Genomic DNA, 22640 nt, shown 5'->3' on the forward strand with positions numbered 1-22640 from the left:
CCGTCACTAGAGGAACAAGGTCGAAGGGTTCGTGCGTATGCCACGCTAGCGATACTATCCTTTTAATGCGGCTCGCAAAAAAAAAGAAGAGTTTTCGCGTACTAGAAAAGACAATAAGTCTCTAATATGTCATAAGCACGCGGCGGCAAAATGCCCGCAAGAACAGGACGTCTGCACGGAGTGCTTAAAGTCAGTAGAAAGGGTGTAAGCTTTACTTACACCCTTCCTTCTTACACCCAGAGAGGGGGGGGGCGGCCCCGCCTCCATTCTTTAAGGAGGGGCTCAGCCCTCCCTCGACACGTCAACTGTAGCACTGCGACACCCATTTGGCGAGCGCTGGAGGTGCTTTTGTTACCAGTAGTGCCTTGCGCTGGCAAGTCTGACGCCTGTTTCATATGATGCGATTTTCATCGAACCGGAAGTGCAACATCGGTCGCGTGTGACGGAAGTCACAGTCGCAAGGGTCGCCAGTGTGTATGCGATGGTTAACAGCTGTTTCGCCGGCGCTCGGTCGCTCAGTCTCGCCATGGATGGAACGCCGGCTGGGCCGTGTGTGCGTGCACTTCAGCGCAAGTGACAAGCCGAGTCCAATCATCTAGTAGATGTAGCTACATGAAATCGAGGGTTCGACGGAAGCCCGTCTGGTCGGGATGAAGCATGAAGCAATAAAACGGTAGGACACCGACCAACAGACGTGCTAAAAAATGAATAAATCTAAAGGACGTTTCGGGTTCGCTACGGAAGCCTTGTTGACAATGGGATGACGGAAGGTTCATGGAAGCTTATGTATACTTCAGAACGTGACGTAAGCAGCGCGTGTATGACGGGGGGAGGGTTCCCTCATTTCGATTGAGCGTGTGACGTGTTCTTTGTATCTCAAGCGATTCCAGATACAGCCGCGATTTCAAGTTTCTTTCTTGGCTGATAATTCTCGAGCGATCCCAGTCAATCTTGTGGCCCGTTGCATCCTTGTGCTCGGCAAGGGCATTCGAAACTGTACGTTTCTTTGCGACATCTTTCTGATGCTGCCTCAGTCTCTGTTTGAAGTTGCCCGATTCACCGATGTATGCGTAGTCGCAATCTGCGCGTGCTCTCGCGTCCTTCAGTCCTAGGCCAAAAGTTTTTCTGCGCTATGTGGACGAATGTTTCTGTCTGATTCGGCGCAGTGCTTTGGATTCGTTCACTGCGCACCTAAACAGTCAGGAAAAGGTCATCCAATTCACAATTGAGACAGAAGTCGACAGCAGACTCCATTTTTTAGACGTACTTGTCACCAGACGCGATGGACGGCTCTCGTTCAGCGTATACCGTAAGGACACACACACTGGCCGCTACCTGAACTTTCAATCCGTTCATTCAGACGCTCACAAAAGGTCGGTTGCTGCCTCACTGCTCAACCATACGAACCGCATTTGCACCACAGCAGAAAGTCGTTCCACTGACTTAGACCACGTGCGAGGTGATCTCTCGGCAAGCGGCTATCCCACATCCTTTTTGAGTGCTGTGGAACGCGGTCTGTCCAATCTAGCTCGTCCGGCTAATCCCCGACCAAGAAAGCGTGCTGCCATACCATACTACGTATTTTTGCGTTCCTTTCCGTTATACACACGTGCTGAGAGTTGTGAGGGGCACCTACTCACGAGAAGACATGGTACGGATGTCCTAATTTTCTGGTTTGCTGCGAGCAAGCTACTGGCAATATGCGATAACGCCACAGTTGTCGCACCGTCGGAGCTTTTAAGGACGGAGCAATTTGAATAATATGCAAATGTGCAACTATGGTCAAGTTCTCTATTAAAAATACTTATTTAAATAAAACAAACGATCTGATTATGAGGCACGCCGCAGTGGGGGACTGCAGAATAATTTGGACCACCAGGGGGGGTGGGGGGTGGTTACCGTGCACTTAAATCTATATAGGCGGTTGCTTTCGAATTTCGCTCCCATTGAAACGTGGCCGCCGTGGCCGGAATTTGATCCCGCGACCTCGTGATCAGCAGCCCAACACCAAAGCCACTAAGCAACCACGGCGGGTTATCGTAGTGAATTTAAGCACATTTAACCTTTTTACTAGACCTAAACAGCAGCGTCAAATTTTCTACAAGCGTTAATGCACGACAAACATTACGTAAACAATTTTATCCTTTATTCTGATGTATCATTTTTTTTCCTGCACGGAAACCAATAAACCTTCGCTATGCTGAAGGCTTGAATCCTTACTGCACTTGCATTAGCCCTCATTTCAAAGTGTATTTGCATATTGCACTTACTTCAGTGCATTAAATTTATTTTGTTTATGCTGCCAATAACATGACAGTTCACCGCCAACGCAAATGAGCCGTAAAGGGTATATTAAGGTCTGCGACCTACCTAGAGACACCATGCTTGAGAGTCGTGCTCCCTTACAGCGCGCTTCCTCACAAAATGGGGATGGAAGAGAGATAGCCTCAATTTTATATCACTTTTAAGAGGGAGTTTACAAGAGAGAAGGCTCTCTTTAGCGTAAACGGAGTTTTATTCATTATTCTCTGTCTTATTTTATTTTACAGATGCGTGAGAAGTAAACGAGCAATGAGAGATATATTGTCCAAACGTGTTTTTTTTTCAGCAAAATTAGAGATTTCCAGGGTACTAGTGAAATTCTTCAAAGCGATACAACTGATGATTTGTTCATTCCGTGGACCACCACGTACTGTCGCGCTGTGAGAACGCTCCCGAGATCTGGCTTCGGAAGCGGGACCAGGCAGAACTTGGACGGCTTCGGCCGCGCAAAGTCTTCGCCTCTGTTCCTTTTCCCATCGACTGACAGTGAAACTGAAGTCAAGGCCCACGAAGTGCCACTGTCGTTGTCGCTGGTGACGGCACCCATTTTGCTCTTCGTGGTTATTTACGCGTGTGCCTCGTATACAAAGGACACGCGTCGGCTTCATGCGCGCTGTGCGCGCCGAGTGTTGGAAGTCGCGCCCAGTTTCGGGCGCCCCGTGAAGGCCGGCGCTCTTCCAGCGCCGCGACAGTGGGCGGTCAGCGGTCTGTGAGCGCGCCACATCATGCTTGTCAGTTTAACTTAGTAAGCGAATGTTTACTGCTATTTATACGGCCGATAAAACTTCAACCCTTACTTCGTGTAGTTGTCTAATACTTCGCCATCTGGCGGCACTGCGATTTTTTTTCTTCAGCTGTTCTTCTCCACAAGGTTACTTTTTAATGGAATAGCAAATATTCTCTAATTAATCATGCTATCCTTTCCTGATGAATTCGCAATGTTTTGTCGCTTTTTAGTTATCTAGGAAGTTACTTACGAAAATAGAACATAGTGAATGCATCAATAGACACACGAGCACTTGCGTTGAACTGGCTACACGGCGTACACACATGAACACCAATGAGCGAATGAAATAACAAAATTTCAGCACTCAGAATGCCATGCCAAGTGCAAGTGCGGTTCTTAGAAGCAAATATACAGGTGAAAGTCGAATGATCCGCGTGTGTTCATCAAGGTAGCTAGCAACATTGCACAACTAGGAACGTTTTGCATTTTTCTGTTTGTTTTTAATGGCACATCTAATATAGTATAGTAAGAAACCTTTGCATTGCACACATTTTTCCCGCTGTTCTTTTGCCCCTGCATTTGTTGTTTACTCTGCACTATATGTTGTACCACTACCATCCATAATGACTCTGGTTCACAGAGTATGACAAATAAATAAAGATACACAAAATAATTTTTTGGTGCTTTAAAAGTTTTGTCAACGTATCCTCACGTTATAAAATAACAAGCAGCATACCTGTCTAGGCTCTCTGCCTCGTGGAAGGTGTCAGGCAGTGGCTTGTTCAGTGTTTCAGGCAAGAGAAGACTGATTCCAGCCGAGATCAACAGAAACAGCGCCGGGAACACGAACTGAACGGCCGGGTCTGTGACTTCAGCCTGCGCGTATCGGCCACTGAGAGAGTAGCGAATGAAGGAAACGCTACCCTGGGGTAGCAGTACTCTGTTCGTAACATATTGGCACCTGTAACCCCAATGCCATCAAGGAGAAAGAAAAAAAAAAACAACAAAACAAAACTGCCATACGTTTTTACTGGCTATCGGCACGCTACCGAAACGACTACACGCAGAAACAATGGCAGTTCTTGTTTTTTTGTGTGAGTGCTATGTGAAAACCACTACCAATGCAGCGTTCTTAATCTATCATTACTTGTAGCATATAGCGGGTGCCTTTTTTTAGAAGGTCCAAAATAAAAAAAAATCCCCTGTGCCAGATAGCACAATTCTAACCCTGGATCTGAATTACACCCGTCGTGGTTGCTTAGGGGCTGTCTAGCAAGGGCTGCTAAGCCCGAGGTCGCGGAATCGGATGCCCGCTGGCCGCATTTCGATGGAGGCGAAAACACCCATGCGCTTAGATTTAGGTGCGCGTAAAAGAACCCCAGGTGGTACAAATCATTCCGGATTCCTCCACCACGGCGTGCCTCATAATCGAATCGTGGTTTTGGCACGTGAAACCCAACAATCTGAAAATCTGAATTACTGGACGAGGCGGCCATTAGTACTACAAGAAATATAAATGGTTCATTAAATGATCAACATAATTTCGGTAATTACTTTTTTAAAATACGTTTTGCCACATAATTAGATGTAATTATTATAGCCGGTGAGTTCGCAAAGCGTATTCACTTGGAACGAATTCTCAGGACTGCAACAGTTTGAAGATATCAGTTTTCAATATGTCTCACGAAAAGCGTTGGCGTTCCAGTTGCTTCTTTTAAGAAAACACTGTTTTATACACTGAAGCACATGACTAACTGGAACACCAATGCATTTCGTCGGACCAGCTGAGAATTGATATCTCTAAACTGGCGCAGTCCAGAGAAGTCGTTTCAAGAAGATAGGCCTTGTGAACTCACTAGCTAGAATTCGCAAAAGAAACATGTGCCGCAAATTAATTAAGTAGAAAGTTAGGGTAATTATGTGAGCTATTTAGTTAGGCATTTTTACGTCTCGTAGAAGTAATGGCCTCCTCATCGGGCAATTTTTATCAAGGATTACAATTGTGCTATCTGACACAGGCGACATATAAATATTTTGGACTTTCTAAAAAAATAATAACAATACCCCGTATACTTCACCTTCACAGCTAACCCGACTACAGCCATTGTCACGGATTTAATACATGCATATTTTACCCACTTATACACCGACAGGTTTGAGTTTTTCTTACAGCCATGTCACAGCTACCATTCGTAATTCGTTGCTCAATCGACAACTCATTATTACTTGATTCGCGCTGCTCGGCGACATGTGGCCCGTGCCCTTGAAAAAAGAAGAAACCTCCATATGGTCATCATTAGTAGGGCTGAATGGCGAAGAAACTATGTAGGCCACTAGCCCAAACGCAGCATTGCCCTGAGAGCAGCTGGTGAGTGCCACTCATAGATGCAGTGCTCGAATGCTCCGAAGCACGAGCCTCGAGTTGTGTGCAGCGCCCCGTCATTGTACTCGCAGCGCGCTGTCACGCAACCGAGTAGGTGCGGCAGGGCGCTCAAACGTGAAGGACATTCAAGGGAGGGCGATCTTCGCCACAGCTGGGCGGCGGAAGAACGATAGACAGTGGTGATGCCCGGTTCCTTGTTCTTATTAGGTTGCACTGTTTGAAAGTCATTATTTGGGCGCTACAATTTCAGCTTTATAATCTTACTAATGTAGACCCCTATCGGTTCGAGCCCGTCCCAATTCGCCCCATGTGAGGTGTGAACAGCGCGTGATTATAATACTGTTCGCAGAAAATTTGTGCTCGCGTACGAGGTGCTTGCGCACCTAGGTTGGCCTTATAACGCGAGTAATCAGTTCCATAGCGTATCAGGCTTCTCATTATTTCGATTCTAAAAGTACGTAGTACCTACAGGCCACATTTTTATCACCTGCAACCAATAAGCGCTTGCTGAACTCGGTGCGAAGCACTTGATCGCTCTTACGTGGAAAAGCCATTGTCCCACAGTCAAAAGAACAGTCCAGCTCGAGTTTTAGGAAGAGGGTCTATTGGCTGGTTCATGTGTATTACAGGAGGCGTTATTAGCCTTTCAGCCTGGGCCGCAAATTGCTCCGCCTGCTCATCTCTCTCACCATTCAGGAATCTGTTGTCACATCTCTATGAGTTCAGTGCCGCGTGGATATGTGAGCAGAAGGCGTGTAACCGTCTTACGAAGTGGTGATACGAGGGATGCTTTTTCGTCGCGTTTTCGCTTAATAACATCTTCTGATGCGCGTCATTGCTTGTGACAGAAATAAATAGCATTAGCCAGCACTCTAAACACCCAAGTCGTTGCGTTTCCTTCGGATTTACGTGCACTATTTTGCAAGACTATGTAGTGCGACGTCGTTACGTCTAAGGAAGTATCTTCGGTCATTAGAGGCGAATGTTTGTTGCAAACACGCGTTTGGGGTACTCTTGTTTGTAGGTTATCAAGTACCGTCTTCCTTTAGGCGTTGAAGCGTCGGCAGGACCACGCTGCCAAACTTCTGACATTCTGAGCGTGGCGGAGTGTTACCGTGCCCAAGCTGGAGTTCAAGGCCATCCTGTTATTACTCGATTAATTAGAGTGGGTCGAGCCCCTTCACTGCACACGGCTCACTTATGATATTGTACACGAGCTGATGTGCGCAAGTTTTACATGGTTCGGCTGGAATTAGGGAAAAAATGGGGACCCTTCCGGTCATGTTGGCCTCTATATACGCGTGGGATCTCCCGAGAATTGGCGTACAGATTGCTTGCGCATATACTTTTATTAAATAATGTTTCGTTGCCATTCAAATGATAATCAGCAGTCAACGATAACGCGCTATTGATTCAGGCCGAGCGTACAACATACTTATCAAGGGCAGCTCTTAGGCTTGATTTGTTGACTGCTACTGTCAATGCATTAAGTTCGAAAGAGATTCCCAGGTGTCTCGTGCTATGTTCCGCCGTTTTGACTTCCGTCTTTATTTTTTGTTTGCCAGAAACTGTGCTTCTTTTTTTCCCATTTTGCTAGCGTGGGGTTCTGCAGTAACTGTGCTCCAGTGCGTTGCCTGTCTTTGCGAGCTCTTGCTGGTTAGCATACGAGAGCGTGTGACGTAGAAGCCCCCCCCCCCCCCCCCCCTACGAAAAATTCCTAAAAATGGCGCCTTTGGCGTGAAGCGAAGTAGAGATATTTGAATAGGGTAGTTATGGTATCGTGGGGGCTCTGAATACCTGGTCTAAGCTCTGAAAGACAGACAGAGTGAATGTGATGTTTTGACGGCTTGAAATGCACTGAACCTGCGAACAGACAAGGTTTGTCCGCTCTCACACTGCGCGTCCAGACGGGATCGAGTGCGCGGAAGCACTGTTCCAAGCCAATGTCCTCTTAGAGCACACAGAACATTTCTTGCCACACTTGTGACACATAAAAGCAATTATCGCTCTCACAGTTGATACACATCCCGCAGGCTAATGCACACTAATGTGCCTCCTTCGAGAGCTGTTAATGTGGATAACATAGGCGCACTCCATAATTTTTGTGTGTGAACCCAGGCGTTGCACCTAAGTAAACGGTGCTGATAGCGTGGCGAGAGAATTGCAAGAAAACTTGGGGCGATCCTCACCAGGTCCCGGAGGAAAGGTGCAACCATGGCACCGAAGCGTGAGCAGGTGAGCACGCAGGCGAAGCCGAAGCTGCGGGCTGACGTCGGAAACACCTCGAGCGCCATGATCCATTTGATGAAGCCCGCGTTCAGCACCAGGAATCGCACTAGTACGTTGGATCCGATCTTTACCCAGCTCGGAGTGTCTGCAATGCGGTGAAGAGGAATAACTTAGTTCTAATCGAAGAAGGGCATTTCTTCCGATTCCTTTTTATTTATTCATTAATTTATTTAGAACTACTGCCATTTTCCCATAGCATCAAAACAGGGAAAGGGTGACAACAAGTAAATCTAAAGAATAACTAACAAAGATATACGAGTATGTTAGCAAGGTTACATAGAATAGTGGTTTGAACAATGATATGCGGATTCTAGAATTGACTGTAGAAATCACAGGTTGCACAGTGATACTATAATTAATATATGAACAACGTAAACGGGACAATCTCGGCATATGTAAAAGATATAGCTCTTAGTCATAAAAATGTTGTATCCAAGATTTCATGTTACCTTACTAATAGGAAACAAAGCGTGACTGTGAATTCCACTTTCTCTGAAAAAAATTACTGTTTTTTCTCCTGTGCCGCAAGGGTCTGTTTTGGAGCCCACGTTACATTTAATTTACATCAACGACATACAATGCTTTTTTTCACCCTATGGTACATACACGATTGTTCGCAGACGATTGCGCCATAAGTGAGTGCTAAGCTCTGCAGATCAACTTACGTTAAATGACTCTTTGCATTCTATTCAAGAGTGGTGCAATGTATAGGGTGTGACACTAAAAACTACTAAAACAAAATACATTTCATTCAGTAGCAAAAAACCCTCCGTCCTCTTTATACATGCAATATACAATGCCCAAATAACCAAAACTTCATGCATAAAGCACCTGGGGGAAACTATGATAAATAAGCTTAGTTGTGAAACACACAATAACGAAATTTAAAAAAAATTAATCATGCGGTTTTACGTGCCAAAAGAACAATCTGATTATTAGGTATGCTCTACTGGGAATTCCGGAAATCTGAACTGACTGGGGCTCTTGAACACGCAACTAAATCTAAGTACACGGGTGTTTTCGCATTTCGCCCACATCGAAATGCGGCTGCCGTGGCCGAGATTCGATCGCGTGACCTCGTACTCAGTAGTCCAACACCATAACCACTAAACAACCCGGCGGGCAACAACGCAATTGGTCACAAAGCCGGGAGTATATTGTCACTTTTGAAAAGGAGCAACAGCTCCAGTCAAATTCAAAGTTTAAAAGTGCAGTAAGACCTACCTTAGAGTGTGCCGATACAATTTGGAGCCCGCATCAGAAATATTTAATTGATAAACTGGAACGAATACTAATACGAGAGGCCAGTTATTTATGAAAGCTAATCTGCAGTCACCAGCCCATCTAGACTCCTGTCGAGGTTAAAATTTATGTATCAGCTCTATAATGGCCACTTGAAGTCGCTCTGCCTATCTTCACGACCTCACAAGACATTTACTTCTCACGGGTCACAGCAAAATGGTCAAACAAACCATAAGTGACATAAACTCACACAATTATTCTTTGTTTCCAGCCGCCATTGCCTGTTGGAACAAACTACCATGAGTAGGTGTTTCCACTAGTTCACTACTATCCTTCGTTAATACTATTGCCAACATCAACTTTGGTATGCAACATGTTCATTATGCAACACTATGCGACACATTATTTGTATTTGCGTTTTTAGAGCGCAGCTCTCAGGCTTCCTGCGTTGAGCGTTCGCGGCCCTCGGCGTTGTACCTCGGTGGAACCGAGCGAACGAGCGCAGCGAAAGATGAAAGGGCGAACGCGGAGCGCAGCGGGGTATGAAATACGGCGAGTGGAAGAAAGCGTGAGGAGGAAAGCGGATGAGGAGGGTGTAGCGGAAGCACGCAAAGGAAAGCGGAGAAAGCCACCTTGAAGCTCCACCAGATGGCGCGTTCCTAGTGTATTTGCTCCTGCAGGGAGCAGAGTTGCGCATAGGTCTGCCGTTGTGTACCAGCTCTGCAGTGAAGCAGCTCCTCGTGCGCGCAGGAGTCAGATGCCGCACGGTGTTCCATTTGCTTTTTTGTCTGCTGGTGGCGAGCTACATGCGGCAATTGTTCGCAAGCGCTGAGAAAGATGACACTCTTAATGCAGGCTACGCTAGAACGATTGGCGCAGCCGGAGAGGTGCCAACCCCCCCAATTTTTAATTTGTATGTACATATATACACGCACATATGCAAACACACGCACGAACGTAGATATATGAAGTAGGAACCCATCGAAATAAAAGACCGAGTACGCCCGTCTATTGAACAACTCAAAAGTGCGCATGCAAACGTGCATTACCTTGCAACAAAAACCGTTGCAATGTTTTTCAGCATGCATATGAAGTTTTCTCGCGGAGGTAGGAAGGCACGAAATTTTTTAAAGGGTGTTTAAAGAAAACTTCACACACCTATGGTGGACACTTCTGTGAGCGCATTTTGTCTGCAGAAACCAGACAAATAATGATCGTCGTCAAGAGAACTGTCATGCCTGCAGTTATGTCAGTGACCGTTAACCGTGACCGTGATTGATCACTAACCGTCGTTCACTGCTGCTGCACGTTTTCGATATATGAGGTTCAGACACGTAGATTTAAACGCATTTCAATTGTTCACAGCGCACATTTTATGCAAAACTTACTTTTACGATTCATACCACAAACTGAACAGCTGCTTCGTAGCAGCAAATCTGCAAGTGGAAAAAGATTGAAGATGCACAACCCTCTACATCAAATTTATTTCGTTCAAGGGAATTGATGAACGATGTCTGGTGACAGCAGGGGTTGAGTGCTGGTTCTTGGAGCCTTGGGGGGCAGAATTCAAAGACACTGGAAAGGCAACAGGTTATTAAGAGTAACAACAGGTTATCTTTATTTCACTGATCACATAAGATGGCAAACTTGCAAAGTAATTATTCACAAATTTCAGACTGTAATATGACAACACATTTTATTTTATCTCTTCATACTACTCAGGTTAAATTACTATAACACAGCGCTTACTAAACGTACAAAAATAATTTTACATTCGTCTAGTCGACAAAGGCTGATCGAACAAGCAACATATTGTGGGCGGTAAATGCAGAAGCTATCACAGCTGTCTCATCAGCGGGAGCGCATGATATTTTCGCTTACTACAAAACAATGAACGCCAGCAGATCAGTCGACCTTACATGAAAAATGAGGACACAGACAAAAAAAAGACAGAGTAGAGAAAAACTAGGGTGCAGCGGGCAAATTGTATCTGCTAGCATTTACTGCTTTGCTCACACTGTTCTACAGCCGCATAGTCAGAACAATCGTACAAGCAATACAGCGAATTGGGTGAGTTGGTAAGTTATAATTCTTGGCTTATACGTGCAGCGCGACAAAGACGTGTCGTTCATTCTTTGTCCCGTGTCTGTGTCGCGCTGCACATATACGCCAAAAACCATACGAGTGAGCAACCTTTCATGCCAGGCGTACGAATTTCAGCATGTACAGGAGTGTTACTCGAGATAAATGCTGCTTTATTGTAAACAAGCCGAACTCACCTTTGTAAACAAGGCGAACGCACCTCGCATATAATTTCGGAGCCGGCCGGTCTGGCCTGTCCTCACGGCACCACGTAAAAGGCTTTGGCACCTACCGTGTGATTTACGCAGTTTGCGTCGCTGCACCCCGTCATACTGGAATATAGGTGTCGAAATGATGTGTTTTGTAGCACTTCAGCAAAGTCATTAACTTAATATCGTCGATTACCGTACCTGCAACCTGGAGCCGATCAGTGCGACGCCTGCTCGACGGTCCGCTGATCGCAGGTTCGATGGCACTGACGGAGTGGGCGCCGTGCCAATAAAGTTGGCTTCGCCGCGACGCAGTTGAACATTTGACGTCATTTTGCACCACGTGATAGCGCTCGGCGAATAGCGGTGCGAGCGCCACCCTGCTCCCTGCGGGAGCATGCTCCCTTATGCTCTCTGCGGGAGCATACACAGGAACACTACGCATTCCCGGCAGCGGCGGCCGTGCAGAGGAAAGAAACAAAGAACCAGAAAGCTCGCCTTCGCGCACAGCGTTCGCCGCAAACGTTTGGCGGTAAACATTACGGTTGCATAAACTGCAGTTGCCGGGACGCGGCACCTGCGTGGCCGGTCTATTACAGCGCCGCGCGTCGCGGCTTTTCCAGTCGGGGCGGTGATCGGTGCGATGCCTCAGTATATCGCGAACTGAAAACACCAGCTGCGCTCGAATTTCGCGTTAGGGAGAATCATCGGCGATTTATTTTATCAAACTATTTTCTTTTTTCCGGTGACATTGTCTTTTTGTGAGCTGAATATACCGTTCATTTATTATGTTTTTTTGTTATTAATACCGGTTGGACCTGACTGCGGCCTGTAGTAATACAAAAAAAGAAAGATCAGTAGGTTTAGACAAGTACAATGCAGGGGGTACAAAATTCAACATATGCTACACATGACAAAAAGCCGAATAAATGAGTCGTACAAAATAAGGAATTATTTAGTAGAAGTTACAGCTTCAGGCATACTAAGAATGTGACTTATTCATGCAGTGCCAGTAAAATTTCCTCGACTATTGTTGCGAACTGGTTTAACAAATATGTATTATTAGTAATTGCGTTTATTCCAGTTCCTTATTGCTGTCGGAGAGTGCGAATAATTCAGGCAGGTAAAATGATGCGTGTATTCAATGAGTGTAAAAGAACGTTTGTTAACGTGTCGGCCTTGCTGACGTTATAGAAATTTATCTAGTAGTGTACTTATTTGGAGCATGGTTGTGCTGCTACAGGAGCTTTAATTGTGCTACTTTCACCCTGTTCTCTAGGATAAGAACGCCAGCACTCTTTAGTAATTCAGCGGGTGACTCAGAAAGTTCACAGTTGTTAAAAATGAACCATTTCTTTGGATGCCTTCTAGTTTATAACCTCATGCTTCGTGTTCCATGAAATATCAGCATATTCGAGAATTGTTCTAACGAATGCTTTGAAGTTTAGCAGTTTGGTTTCATGATTAATAGTTAAGGCGACTCAAGAAGGGTACGACTGCTACTTCATTCTAAACTGAATATACAGAGGACACATCATAAGTGACGCAATGATTTTCGCTAAGTTCATGTATGGGCCAGCAGCATCAAGCTAAAGATCTTTTGTCAGTAATCTTCATTCCGGCTCAGGATTAAGTGTTCATACGGTTACTCCAAGAGCTGCATGTATTGCCAGTTGGGGGCTGCAGGTGCATGCACCACTTGGACACCCCGTGCACTGGACTATTGTTTAGTGACGTCAGGAAAATAGGCACTCGCCCTGGTGAACGGGTTGCCAAACACAATCTGGACACCACCGGCACTTGCAGATTCAACACGCGCACTCAAATATACAGCGAGAAACAAAAACATATAACAAAAGATGCTGCGCAGTTGGTGCTGCCGTTGGAAAACTCGTGATGTACATAGCTTTGCGTAATCGGAATCGGGATATGCACCTCTTGAAGACGCTGATTTTTCAGTGGTTACGTCTTCGACGAACTCCAAGTACACGGCCTTGTAGTCATGTTGAAGTTTTACAAAATTAAAAAAAAATTGCCTGTGGCAGATAGCATAATTGTTTTCCTTGAGCTGGGTTCTTCAAACGAGCGGACATTACTAGCACGAACAATTCAAACACACATTCAACTAATTAGCAAATATTCACAAATTAACTTTTTATGTAATTACTTAAGGCACATATTGCGATTTATGAATGAAGTCGGTAAATCTGCAAGACGTTTTTCCACTTCAAATGAATTTCAAGGATGGCATTAGTTTCGAGATATTATTTTCCAAAGTATGGGACCAAATATATGGGTGTTCCAATTACTTTTGTGCTTCAATGCATAAAAGAGCGGTTTGTTAAGTGCAACAAGATTGCGTTTTTACGGTGAGTTTGATGGCGCATCACGGGTGTCATTCTGGAAATTCATTCCTAGTCGAGGCGCCTTTCAAACTCACCGGTTACAAATAACAAATTGCAATATGTTCCGTTAAGTCATTAATTAAGAGTTTAATAATAACTTTTTGATAGGTAGGTAAATATGCGTTTCGATTTATCGTGCAAGTAATATCCTCCTTTCTGAAGAATCCAGCTCAAGGACTAGAAATACGCTATTCGCATCGGGCGATTTTCAAAAATTCCGTAGTCTTGTTGTGAACCTTAATAAGAGGTACAAATTGAAGGTCGTACAGGTGTACGCCACCACATCCAGTCATGATGACCAGGAAGTCGAAAGCTTCTGTGAAGACGTGGAATCGGCGATGGGTAAGGTCAAAACAAAATGCACTGCACTAATGGGCGACTTCAATGCCAAGGTAGGCAAGAAGCAGGCTGGAGACAAGGCAGTGGGGGAATATCGCATAGGCACTAGGAATAGCAGGGGAGAGTTATTAGTAGACTTTGCGGAACAGAATAATTAATATGTGGATAATGAATACTTTCTTCCGCAAGCGGGTTAGCCGAGAGTGGACGGGGAGGAGCCCGAATGACCAGACTAGAAATGAAATAACCTTATACTATGCGCTAGCTCTGGCATCATACAAGATGTGGACGTGCTCGGCAAGGTGCGCTGCAGTGACGATAGGATGGTAAGAACTCGAATCAGCCTAGACTTGAGGAGGGAACGGAAGAAACTGGTACATAAGAAGCCGATCAATGAGTTAGCGGTAAGAGGGAAAATAGAGGAATTCCGGATCAAGCTACAGAACAGGTATTCAGCTTTAACACAGGAAGAGGACCTTAGTGTTGAAACAATGAACGACAATCTTGTGAGAATCATTAGGGATGGGCAATATAAGTCGGTGGTAACTCCGTTAGACAGGATACCAGTAAGCTATACCAGTACCAGTAAGGATACCAGTAAGTTGGAGAAGTATGGGAGAGGCCTTTGCCCTGCAGTGGGCGTAACCGGGCTGATGATGCTGATGATGATATGCTGATATGAAGGTGTCAAACCGTCAGTACCGCATATGCATGTGCGCTCTCAACTGGGCCTGACATAATCACGTTTTGCGAAAATAAAACTCCATGGGTTTCTGGTTCAAAAATCTGTAACTGGCTCTACGTCATCGTCCGACACGAATCTGCTTCCCTTGAGCAGTTTTTTTCAAATGCTTCCAAATGTGGAAGTCGCAAGGCGACAGGTCTCGGCTGTATGGCGGATGTTGCAGCGTTTCCCACTTGAACTTTGCCAGTTTTGTATTAACCGCATCAGCGACATGGGGTCGGGCAATGTCGGGGAGCAAGATGATCCCATTGTGCAATTTTCCACGTCGTTTGTTCTTGATTTCGACATGCAGCCGATCCGACGTTTCAGAATATCGGAACCAATTGATAGTCTCCCCAGGTTTAGCAAATTCGATCAATAATGGCCCCTGACGATCGAAAAAAAAGTCAACAACAACTTTCCAGCAAAAATGACGGCATTTTCTTTCCCTGGGAGTGGTGAATTCAAATGTGTAAGCTTTGCCGTAGTATTTTAGGCTAGTAGTAGCGGCCCCACGATTCGTCCCTGGTCACATTTGCAGACAAAAAGTCATCACCCTCATCGTGATACCGGATTAGAAGAGTCAATACAGCGCTGAACTTTTCCGTCTTCTGGCGATGGTTCAAAATCTTGGGCATCCATTGCGCACACAAGAGCCGATAACGGAGATGTTCATGAAAAATGGTGTGACCCGAACCGTGACTGATGTTCACACGCCCTGCAAATTCATTCATGCTTACGCTCCGTTCTTGTCTAATCAGCCTTTGCTGGGGGTGATTGCGGGTGATTACACGATGGCTTTGGCCCGGACATGGATCGTATTGGCAGCTTTCACGTCCTTCTTTGAAGCGTTTGCCCAAATGCTTCACAGTGGCCATTGAAGTACAATGTACAACGCACACGCCATCATCATCATCATCATCATCATCATCATCATCAGCCTGGTTACGCCCACTGGAGGGCAAAGGCCTCTCCCATAATTCTCCAACCACCCCGGTCATGTACTAATTGTGGCCATGTGGTCCCTGCAAACTTCTTAATCTCATCCGCCCACCTAACTTTCTGCCGCCCTCTGCTACACTTCCCTTCCCTTGGAATCCATTCCGTAACTCTTAATGACCATCGGTTATCATCCCTCCTCATTACATGTCCTGCCCATGCCCATTTCTTTTCTTGATTTCAACTAAGATATCATTAACTCGTGTTTGTTCCCTCACCCAATCTGCCCTTTTCTTATCCCTTAACGTTACACCTATCATTCTTTCCATAGCTCGTTGCGTCGTCCTCAATTTAAGTAGAACCCTTTTTGTAAGCCTCCAAGTTTCTGCCCCGTACGTGAGTACTGGTAAGACACAGCTGTTATAAACTTTTCTCTTGAGGGATAATGGCAATCTGCTGTTCATGATCTCAGAATGTCTGCCAAATGCACCCCAGCCCATTCTTATTCTTCTGATTATTTCAGTCTCATGATCCGGATCCGCAGTCACTACCTGTCCTAAGTAGATGTATTCCCTTACCACATCGATTGCCTCACTACGTATCGTAAAGTGCTGTTCTCTTCCGAGGCTGTTAAACATTACTTTAGTCTTCTGCAGATTAATTTTTAGACCCACCTTTTGGCTTTGCCTCTCCAGGTCAGTGAGCATACGTTGCAGTTGGTCCCGTGAGTTACTAAGCAAGGCAATATCATCAGCGAATCACAAGTTGCTAAGGCATTCTCCATTAACTCTTATCCCCAATTCTTCCCAATCCAGGTCTCTGAATACCTCCTGTAAACACGCTGTGAATAGCACTGGAGAGATCGTATCTCCCTGCCTGACGCCTTTCTTTATTGGGATTTCGTTGCTTTCTTTATGGCGGACTACTGTGGCTGTGGAGCCGCTATAGATGTATTTCAGTATTTTTACATACGGCTCGTCTACACCCTGCCGTCTACACCCGCCAGCGATACGGCGACTAATTTCTTTTCGGGAAACATTGTCGTCTGTCAAAAATCCCATCACACCAGGCTGTTCCAGTTTTGGAGTGCCCATTATGTCACGCAACCATATTCAACCCAGTGTATGAGAGCATTAAATAACATTTATCCTCACACCTGCATGTCACTTATGTAAATTAGATGCCTATGCGCTGTCTGCATGCCGCGCAAATAATGAACCGAACCACTATTACGCGGGGTAGGTTAGCTCATTTTCATTTGACTCGCCCTCGGACATTACCAATGCGAAGATGCAATGGAATATACAAACTCCAATATACTGCTTGATAAAGTGATAAAGGGGACGTTGCCAGGACAAACCTCTTTAAATTTTATTCTTTCCTCAAACTATAGAAGAATGGAGCCTCATCCCTTTCAATCATCTGAACTCCCCTCAATAAATTGAGACTCATTAGTATTTCTTAAGCAACATCGCTGTTTTTTGCTATATTGTTTCATTTCCTAAGTTTTCTACCTTGCAACTCTGCCTTTTGTACGCGTATTTTTTATGTATTACCTCGCCCCTCCTGCTTGGGCCACATGGCCTTCAGCATGATGTAAACAAAATAATAAAAAAGTGTCACTGGAAAGAAACTTCACTGCAAGTAAACACGAAAGCTCGTAACAAGATATGTAAATATACGTATAAATCTCCGATAAATATACCGGTCTAAGAAAAAGTCACTAAATATAATGGGTCAAACAAGGCAAATAAATATGTTGTGCAACCACACATTCACAGATCCTGGCACCCACTCCCTCCCCTCTCCCAGATGTATAGCGCGCGACAGGAGGCGGCGCGCTTCCTGCTTGCTTTTCGCCCTTGCGCACACAAGACTGAGCCACCATCGTCGGCTCACCCATATCCCCGCTTTACGCTTTCACTCGCACATGCTGCATGCGGCGCGCGGTCACGATGTTATCGCCCTTCGACTTTATACGGAACAGGAGGGCAACGGCGACGGCAGGAATGCGCCTGGAGTGTGCATATAACTGCTATCGCAATAATATAGTAAGAGTATTCGGCAACTGAGCCGTCCCATGGACCTTTACTTTCCAGAAAAGAAGTAATGAAATCGAACATTCATCATGCGGCAATTCGCTGTGCCGCAACAATGTAGTTCTTTTTCGTGGGGCCGGAGCACTGAAATGACAAAAAAAAACAATGCAGAAAGGAAAGCATGTTGGCCACAGTCGAATGCCTACTTTGGGCACCTAATGTGGCTACCGAAGGAATATCGAGAAAACATGAGACGCTTGGTCCACTGAGAACCATACGCATTCTGCTCGGTATCCTACACCGGCGAGACAAGACTTTCCGGACAAGTTACGCTCAAGCGAACGCGGTGCAATCTGTCGAGTCCCGACAGTGATGGCAGCGAGTGGCCATTGTTTCGTGTTGCCCGGACACGAGAAAAACGTATGCGCTCTGGCTGGCTCTGGCAGCCGGCGGGTAGGGTAACGCGAACTAAAAAATTGAAGAGGCTCAATAATAAAGAACGTAGTTGCCTTGGCTAGGTTTAGTGTCTTGACATGGATGCTTTGGCGTAGGTGAAAAAAAAATGTTGGTATTTTTTTTTTGCGGCATGACGGAACAAATGAACCACCACAACGCTTCCTCTCATGGGACCTCACTGCGTGCTTTGTCAACTTGTCTGACAGCGTGTTGATTTGGCTTGTCTGGTTGTATGTTCCGATGTAAGACTAGAAAAGTCAATGCACCTTTGGCGTCAATTGTTTATAACAGCATTAAACCCACGAAGTTCCGCAACTGAAAATCTAAAGCACAAATTTGGAAATGTCAATGCACCTTTCACATCAAACGTTTTTGATATTTATACCCTTAAAGTTTCACAGTTTACATCCATGCGCTCCGTAGATTTCGCGGCCTCCGCGAGGTGCCGCGGCGAGCCCGTTCGCCATCAAAACGCCCTTGAAACTTAGTGCTCGGATGGGGCTGCTTGGCGTTATGTGACTACCAGCACATGGGCGTTGCCGCGAAACGCAGCCCGAGTTCGGAATGTTCGCGGTGAAATGTCTTTTCGAGAGTGAAAAGGACATTCTATACAAAATCCAGAATGATTTCCGGCGCCGGGGGTTGCATTGGTCGGCGGTGCATGGACAGCACGAAAAAATTTCAAGGGGGGGGGGGGGCTGAAGCCCCATAAGCCCCCCCCCTCCCCTGGCTACGCCCCTGCTGAATGCATCTGCCTACTGAAAGTGATGATCATCTTGTACACATACGACTTGACGCACGATTTGCCTAATCTATTTTTTTGCAACTGTCCCTCCCTCAGCGAGTCGTGTGTGAAGGATGAGCATCAGCTTGAGTAGGCAGATAACGAGCCTAATAGAAGCTAGTTTTCTTTGTGTTTCCATAGCCACTATCTTAGAATGCCTGGAAGGGTACATCACGCTTTCAATTTTCTGCATGGTTGCATAAACACACAGGTAGCAAGACAGTTATGGAATACAACTTAAATTTGCGCTCTGTCACATATTGACACAGTGTTGAAGCAATGAACGACAATCTTGGGGGCATCATTAAGGAGTGTGCAATGGAAGTCGCTGGTAACTCCGTTAGGCAGGATACCAGTAAACTATCACAGGAGACGAAAGATCTGATCAAGAAACGCCAATGTATGAAAGCCTCTAACCCTACAGCCAGAATAGAACTGGCAGAACGTTCGATGTTAATCAACAAGCGTAAGACAGCTGACATAAGGAAGTATAATATGGATAGAATTGAACATGCTCTCAGGAACGGAGGAAGCCTAAAAACAGTGAAGAAGAAACTAGGAATTGGCAAGAATCAGATGTATGCGTTAAGAGACAAAGCCGGCAATATCATTACTAATATGGATGAGATAGTTCAAGTGGCTGAGGAGTTCTGTAGAGATTTATACAGTACCAGCGGCACCCACGAGGATAATGGAAGAGAAAATAGTCTAGAGGAATTCGAAATCCCAAAGCTAATGCCGGAAGAAGTAAAGAAAGCCTTAGGAGATATGCAAAGGGGGAAGGCAACTGGGGAGGATCAGGTAACAGCAGATTTGTTGAAAGATGGTGGGCAGATTGTTCTAGAGAAACTGGCCACCCTGTATACGCAATGCCTCATGATATCGAGCGTACCGGAATCTTGGAAGAACGTTAACATAATCGTAATCCATAAGAAAGGGGACGCCAAAGACCTGAAAAATTATAGACCGATCAGCTTACTGTCCGTTGCCTACAAACTATTTACTAAGGTAATCGCAAATAGAATCAGGAACACCTTAGACTTCTGTCAAGCAAAGGACCAGGCAGGATTCCGTAAAGGCTACTCAACAACAGATCATATTCACACTATCAATCAGGTGATAGAGTAATGTGCGGAATATAACCAACCCTTATATATAGCTTTCATTCATTACGAGAAAGCGTTTCATTCTGTCGAGACCTCAGCAGTCATGGAGGCATTACGGAATCAGGGTGTAGACGAGTCGTATGTAAAAATACTGAAAGATATCTACAGCGGCTCCACAGCCACCGTAGTCCTCCATAACGAAAGCAACAAAATCCCAATAAAGAAAGGCGTCAGACAGGGCGATGCGATCTCTGCAATGCTATTCACAGCGTGTTTACAGGAGGTATTCAGAGACCTGGATTGAGAAGAATTGGGAATAAAAGTAAAAGGAGAATACCTTAGTAACTTGCGATTCGCTGATGATATTGCCTTGCTTAGGAACTCAGGGGACCGATTGCAATGCATGCTCACTGACCTGGAGAGGCAAAGCAGAAGAGTGGGTCTAAAAATTAAATTGCAGAAAACTAAAGCAATGTTTAACTGTCTCGGAAGGGAACAGCAATTTACAATAGGCAGCGAGGCACTGGAAGTAGTCAGGGAATACATCTACTTAGGGCAGGTAGTGACGGCAGATCCGGATCATGAGACGGAAATAATCAGAAGAATAAGAATGGGCTGGGGTGCGTTTGGCAGGCATTCTCAGATCATGAACAGCAGGTTGCCATTATCCCTCAAGAGGAAAGTGTATAATAGCTGTGTCTTACCAGTACTCACCTACGGGGCAGAAACCTGGAGGCTTACGAAAAGGGTTCTACTCAAATTGAGGACGACGCAACGAGCTATGGAAAGAAGAATGGTAGGTGTAACGTTAAGGGATAAGAAAAGAGCAGATTGGGTGAAGGAACAAACGCGAGTTAATGACATCTTAGTTGAAATCAAGAAAAAGAAATGGGCATGGGCAGGACATGTAATGAGGAGGGAGGATAACCGATGGTCATTAAGGGTTTCGGACTGGATCCCAAGGGAAGGGAAGCGTAGCAGGGGGCGGCAGAAAGTTAGGTGGGCGGATGAGATTAAGAAGTTTGCAGGAACGGCATGGCCACAATTAGTACATGACCGGGGTTGTTGGAAAAGTATGGGAGAGGCCTTTGCCCTGCAGTGGGCATAACCAGGCTGCTGATGATGATGATGACATATTCAAGAAAGTTGATGCATCTCGATATTGTTTACTGGAGGGTGTACCTTAGCGAATTATTGTACAGCTCTTCAAAAAAGGAAAAGAAGCAGTAGAATAAAAAATAGATAGGTGTTTTTATGGTAAATGACACTAATGTTTGTACAATGCCAGAATTATATATTTGACTAGGGTACAAAGCTGCTTCTAGCTGTTGTCACTTTTTTGTTGCCTGGACAGGTTGTTACATCCTATATTGATCTAGCAAAAACATTTGTTGGCAAGTGTAATGCTGTCTGGACTGTTGATCCAGTGCTGCAGTTGCAAGTGAATCTTATTGCCGAGACATCGCAGTTCAATAAGACCTGTAGCATGTGCGCAAAAAAAAAACATCGCTGAATACCTGAATAAACGGCGTTAGTTTAACTTAGCCATGCATAAACAAGACAAAGTGATCTGCATTTCAAGGACACTGTCTCGGACAAATGGTTTGCATTTGTTTTAATCCTTGTCACAACTTTCACTTCAACTGTGAAACTCCCACACCACACCATCCAAACCCTAAGCTCCTCCCACACCATCCAAACCCTAAGCTCCTCCCACACCATCCAAACCCTAAGGTCTGCCACCAACCAGATCTCGCGGATTATAAAACGAATTACAAGAAGCCGCAAGGGCATGCGAGAAGAGGACACGCTTCGCCTCGTCCAGGCTCTGGTGATCAGTAGAATAGCGTATAGCATGCCGTATCACTATCACTCGCTAAACAAATGCGACCAAGAAGAAGTCGATGCCATCATCAGAGGCGCGTACAAAACGGCCCTGGGTCTCCCTGTCACCACCTCAAACGAGAAGTTAGCGGCCCTCGGGATCCACAACACCTTCGCTGAGCTGTCGGAGGCGGTTATGGCTTCGCAAAAGGCCAGACTACAGAAGACGGTGGCGGGCAGAGCCATCCTCCACCGGACCGGAACGGCAACGGAACTCCGTGCCCTCGATGGGCAACGATCACTCCCGCCTGAGGTCAGAGGCAAGATCAAGGCGAACGCGCTACCGAAGCACATGAGCCATGAACTCCATGAAGGACGACGCAAGGCTCGCGTCGACTGACAGCGCCGACAATTCAAGGGAGACCCGTACGTAACGTACGTGGACGTGGCGGCGTACCCTGTAGGGGGCCTCTTCGCGGTAGCCGCCGTGAAAGGAAGAGACAACTCCTTGACCCTCGCGGCCTCCGTAAGGGCAGAGACCCCAGCTGCGGCTGAGACCATAGCCGCGCCGCTGGTCGCAAGAAGACAGGGTAGGCAGGGAAGTCCATGTCATTACCGACTCGCAACAGGCCTGCCGTAACTTTACCAATGGACGAACACCACTGCTGGCGGCTCAGATTCTAGGCCCGAGGCTGCAAGAATACCACCAAATCACGTGGACGCCGGGCCACGCGGATCTGGAGGGGAACGAAAGGGCGAACGCCCTAGCT

At 45.8% G+C, this 22640-nt stretch overlaps 1 protein-coding gene across 8 annotated transcripts in view; it reads right to left on the reverse strand.

The window, feature by feature from the left end:
* The window catches only part of LOC135915697 (organic cation transporter protein-like), a 268323-nt gene that overhangs the window by 27017 nt on the left and 218666 nt on the right, over positions 1-22640 (reverse strand). For all 8 annotated transcript variants that reach the window (XM_065448831.1, XM_065448830.1, XM_070528580.1 and 5 more), the window contains 2 exons: positions 7622-7806; positions 3786-3925 (listed from right to left, as the gene is read on the reverse strand). In XM_065448831.1, coding sequence (XP_065304903.1) covers positions 3786-3925; positions 7622-7806 — 325 coding nt within the window. The remainder of the gene's footprint in view (positions 1-3785; positions 3926-7621; positions 7807-22640) is intronic.

The sequence above is a fragment of the Dermacentor albipictus genome, unplaced genomic scaffold (assembly GCF_038994185.2).
Source record: "Dermacentor albipictus isolate Rhodes 1998 colony unplaced genomic scaffold, USDA_Dalb.pri_finalv2 scaffold_13, whole genome shotgun sequence".
NCBI lineage: Eukaryota > Metazoa > Arthropoda > Arachnida > Ixodida > Ixodidae > Dermacentor > Dermacentor albipictus.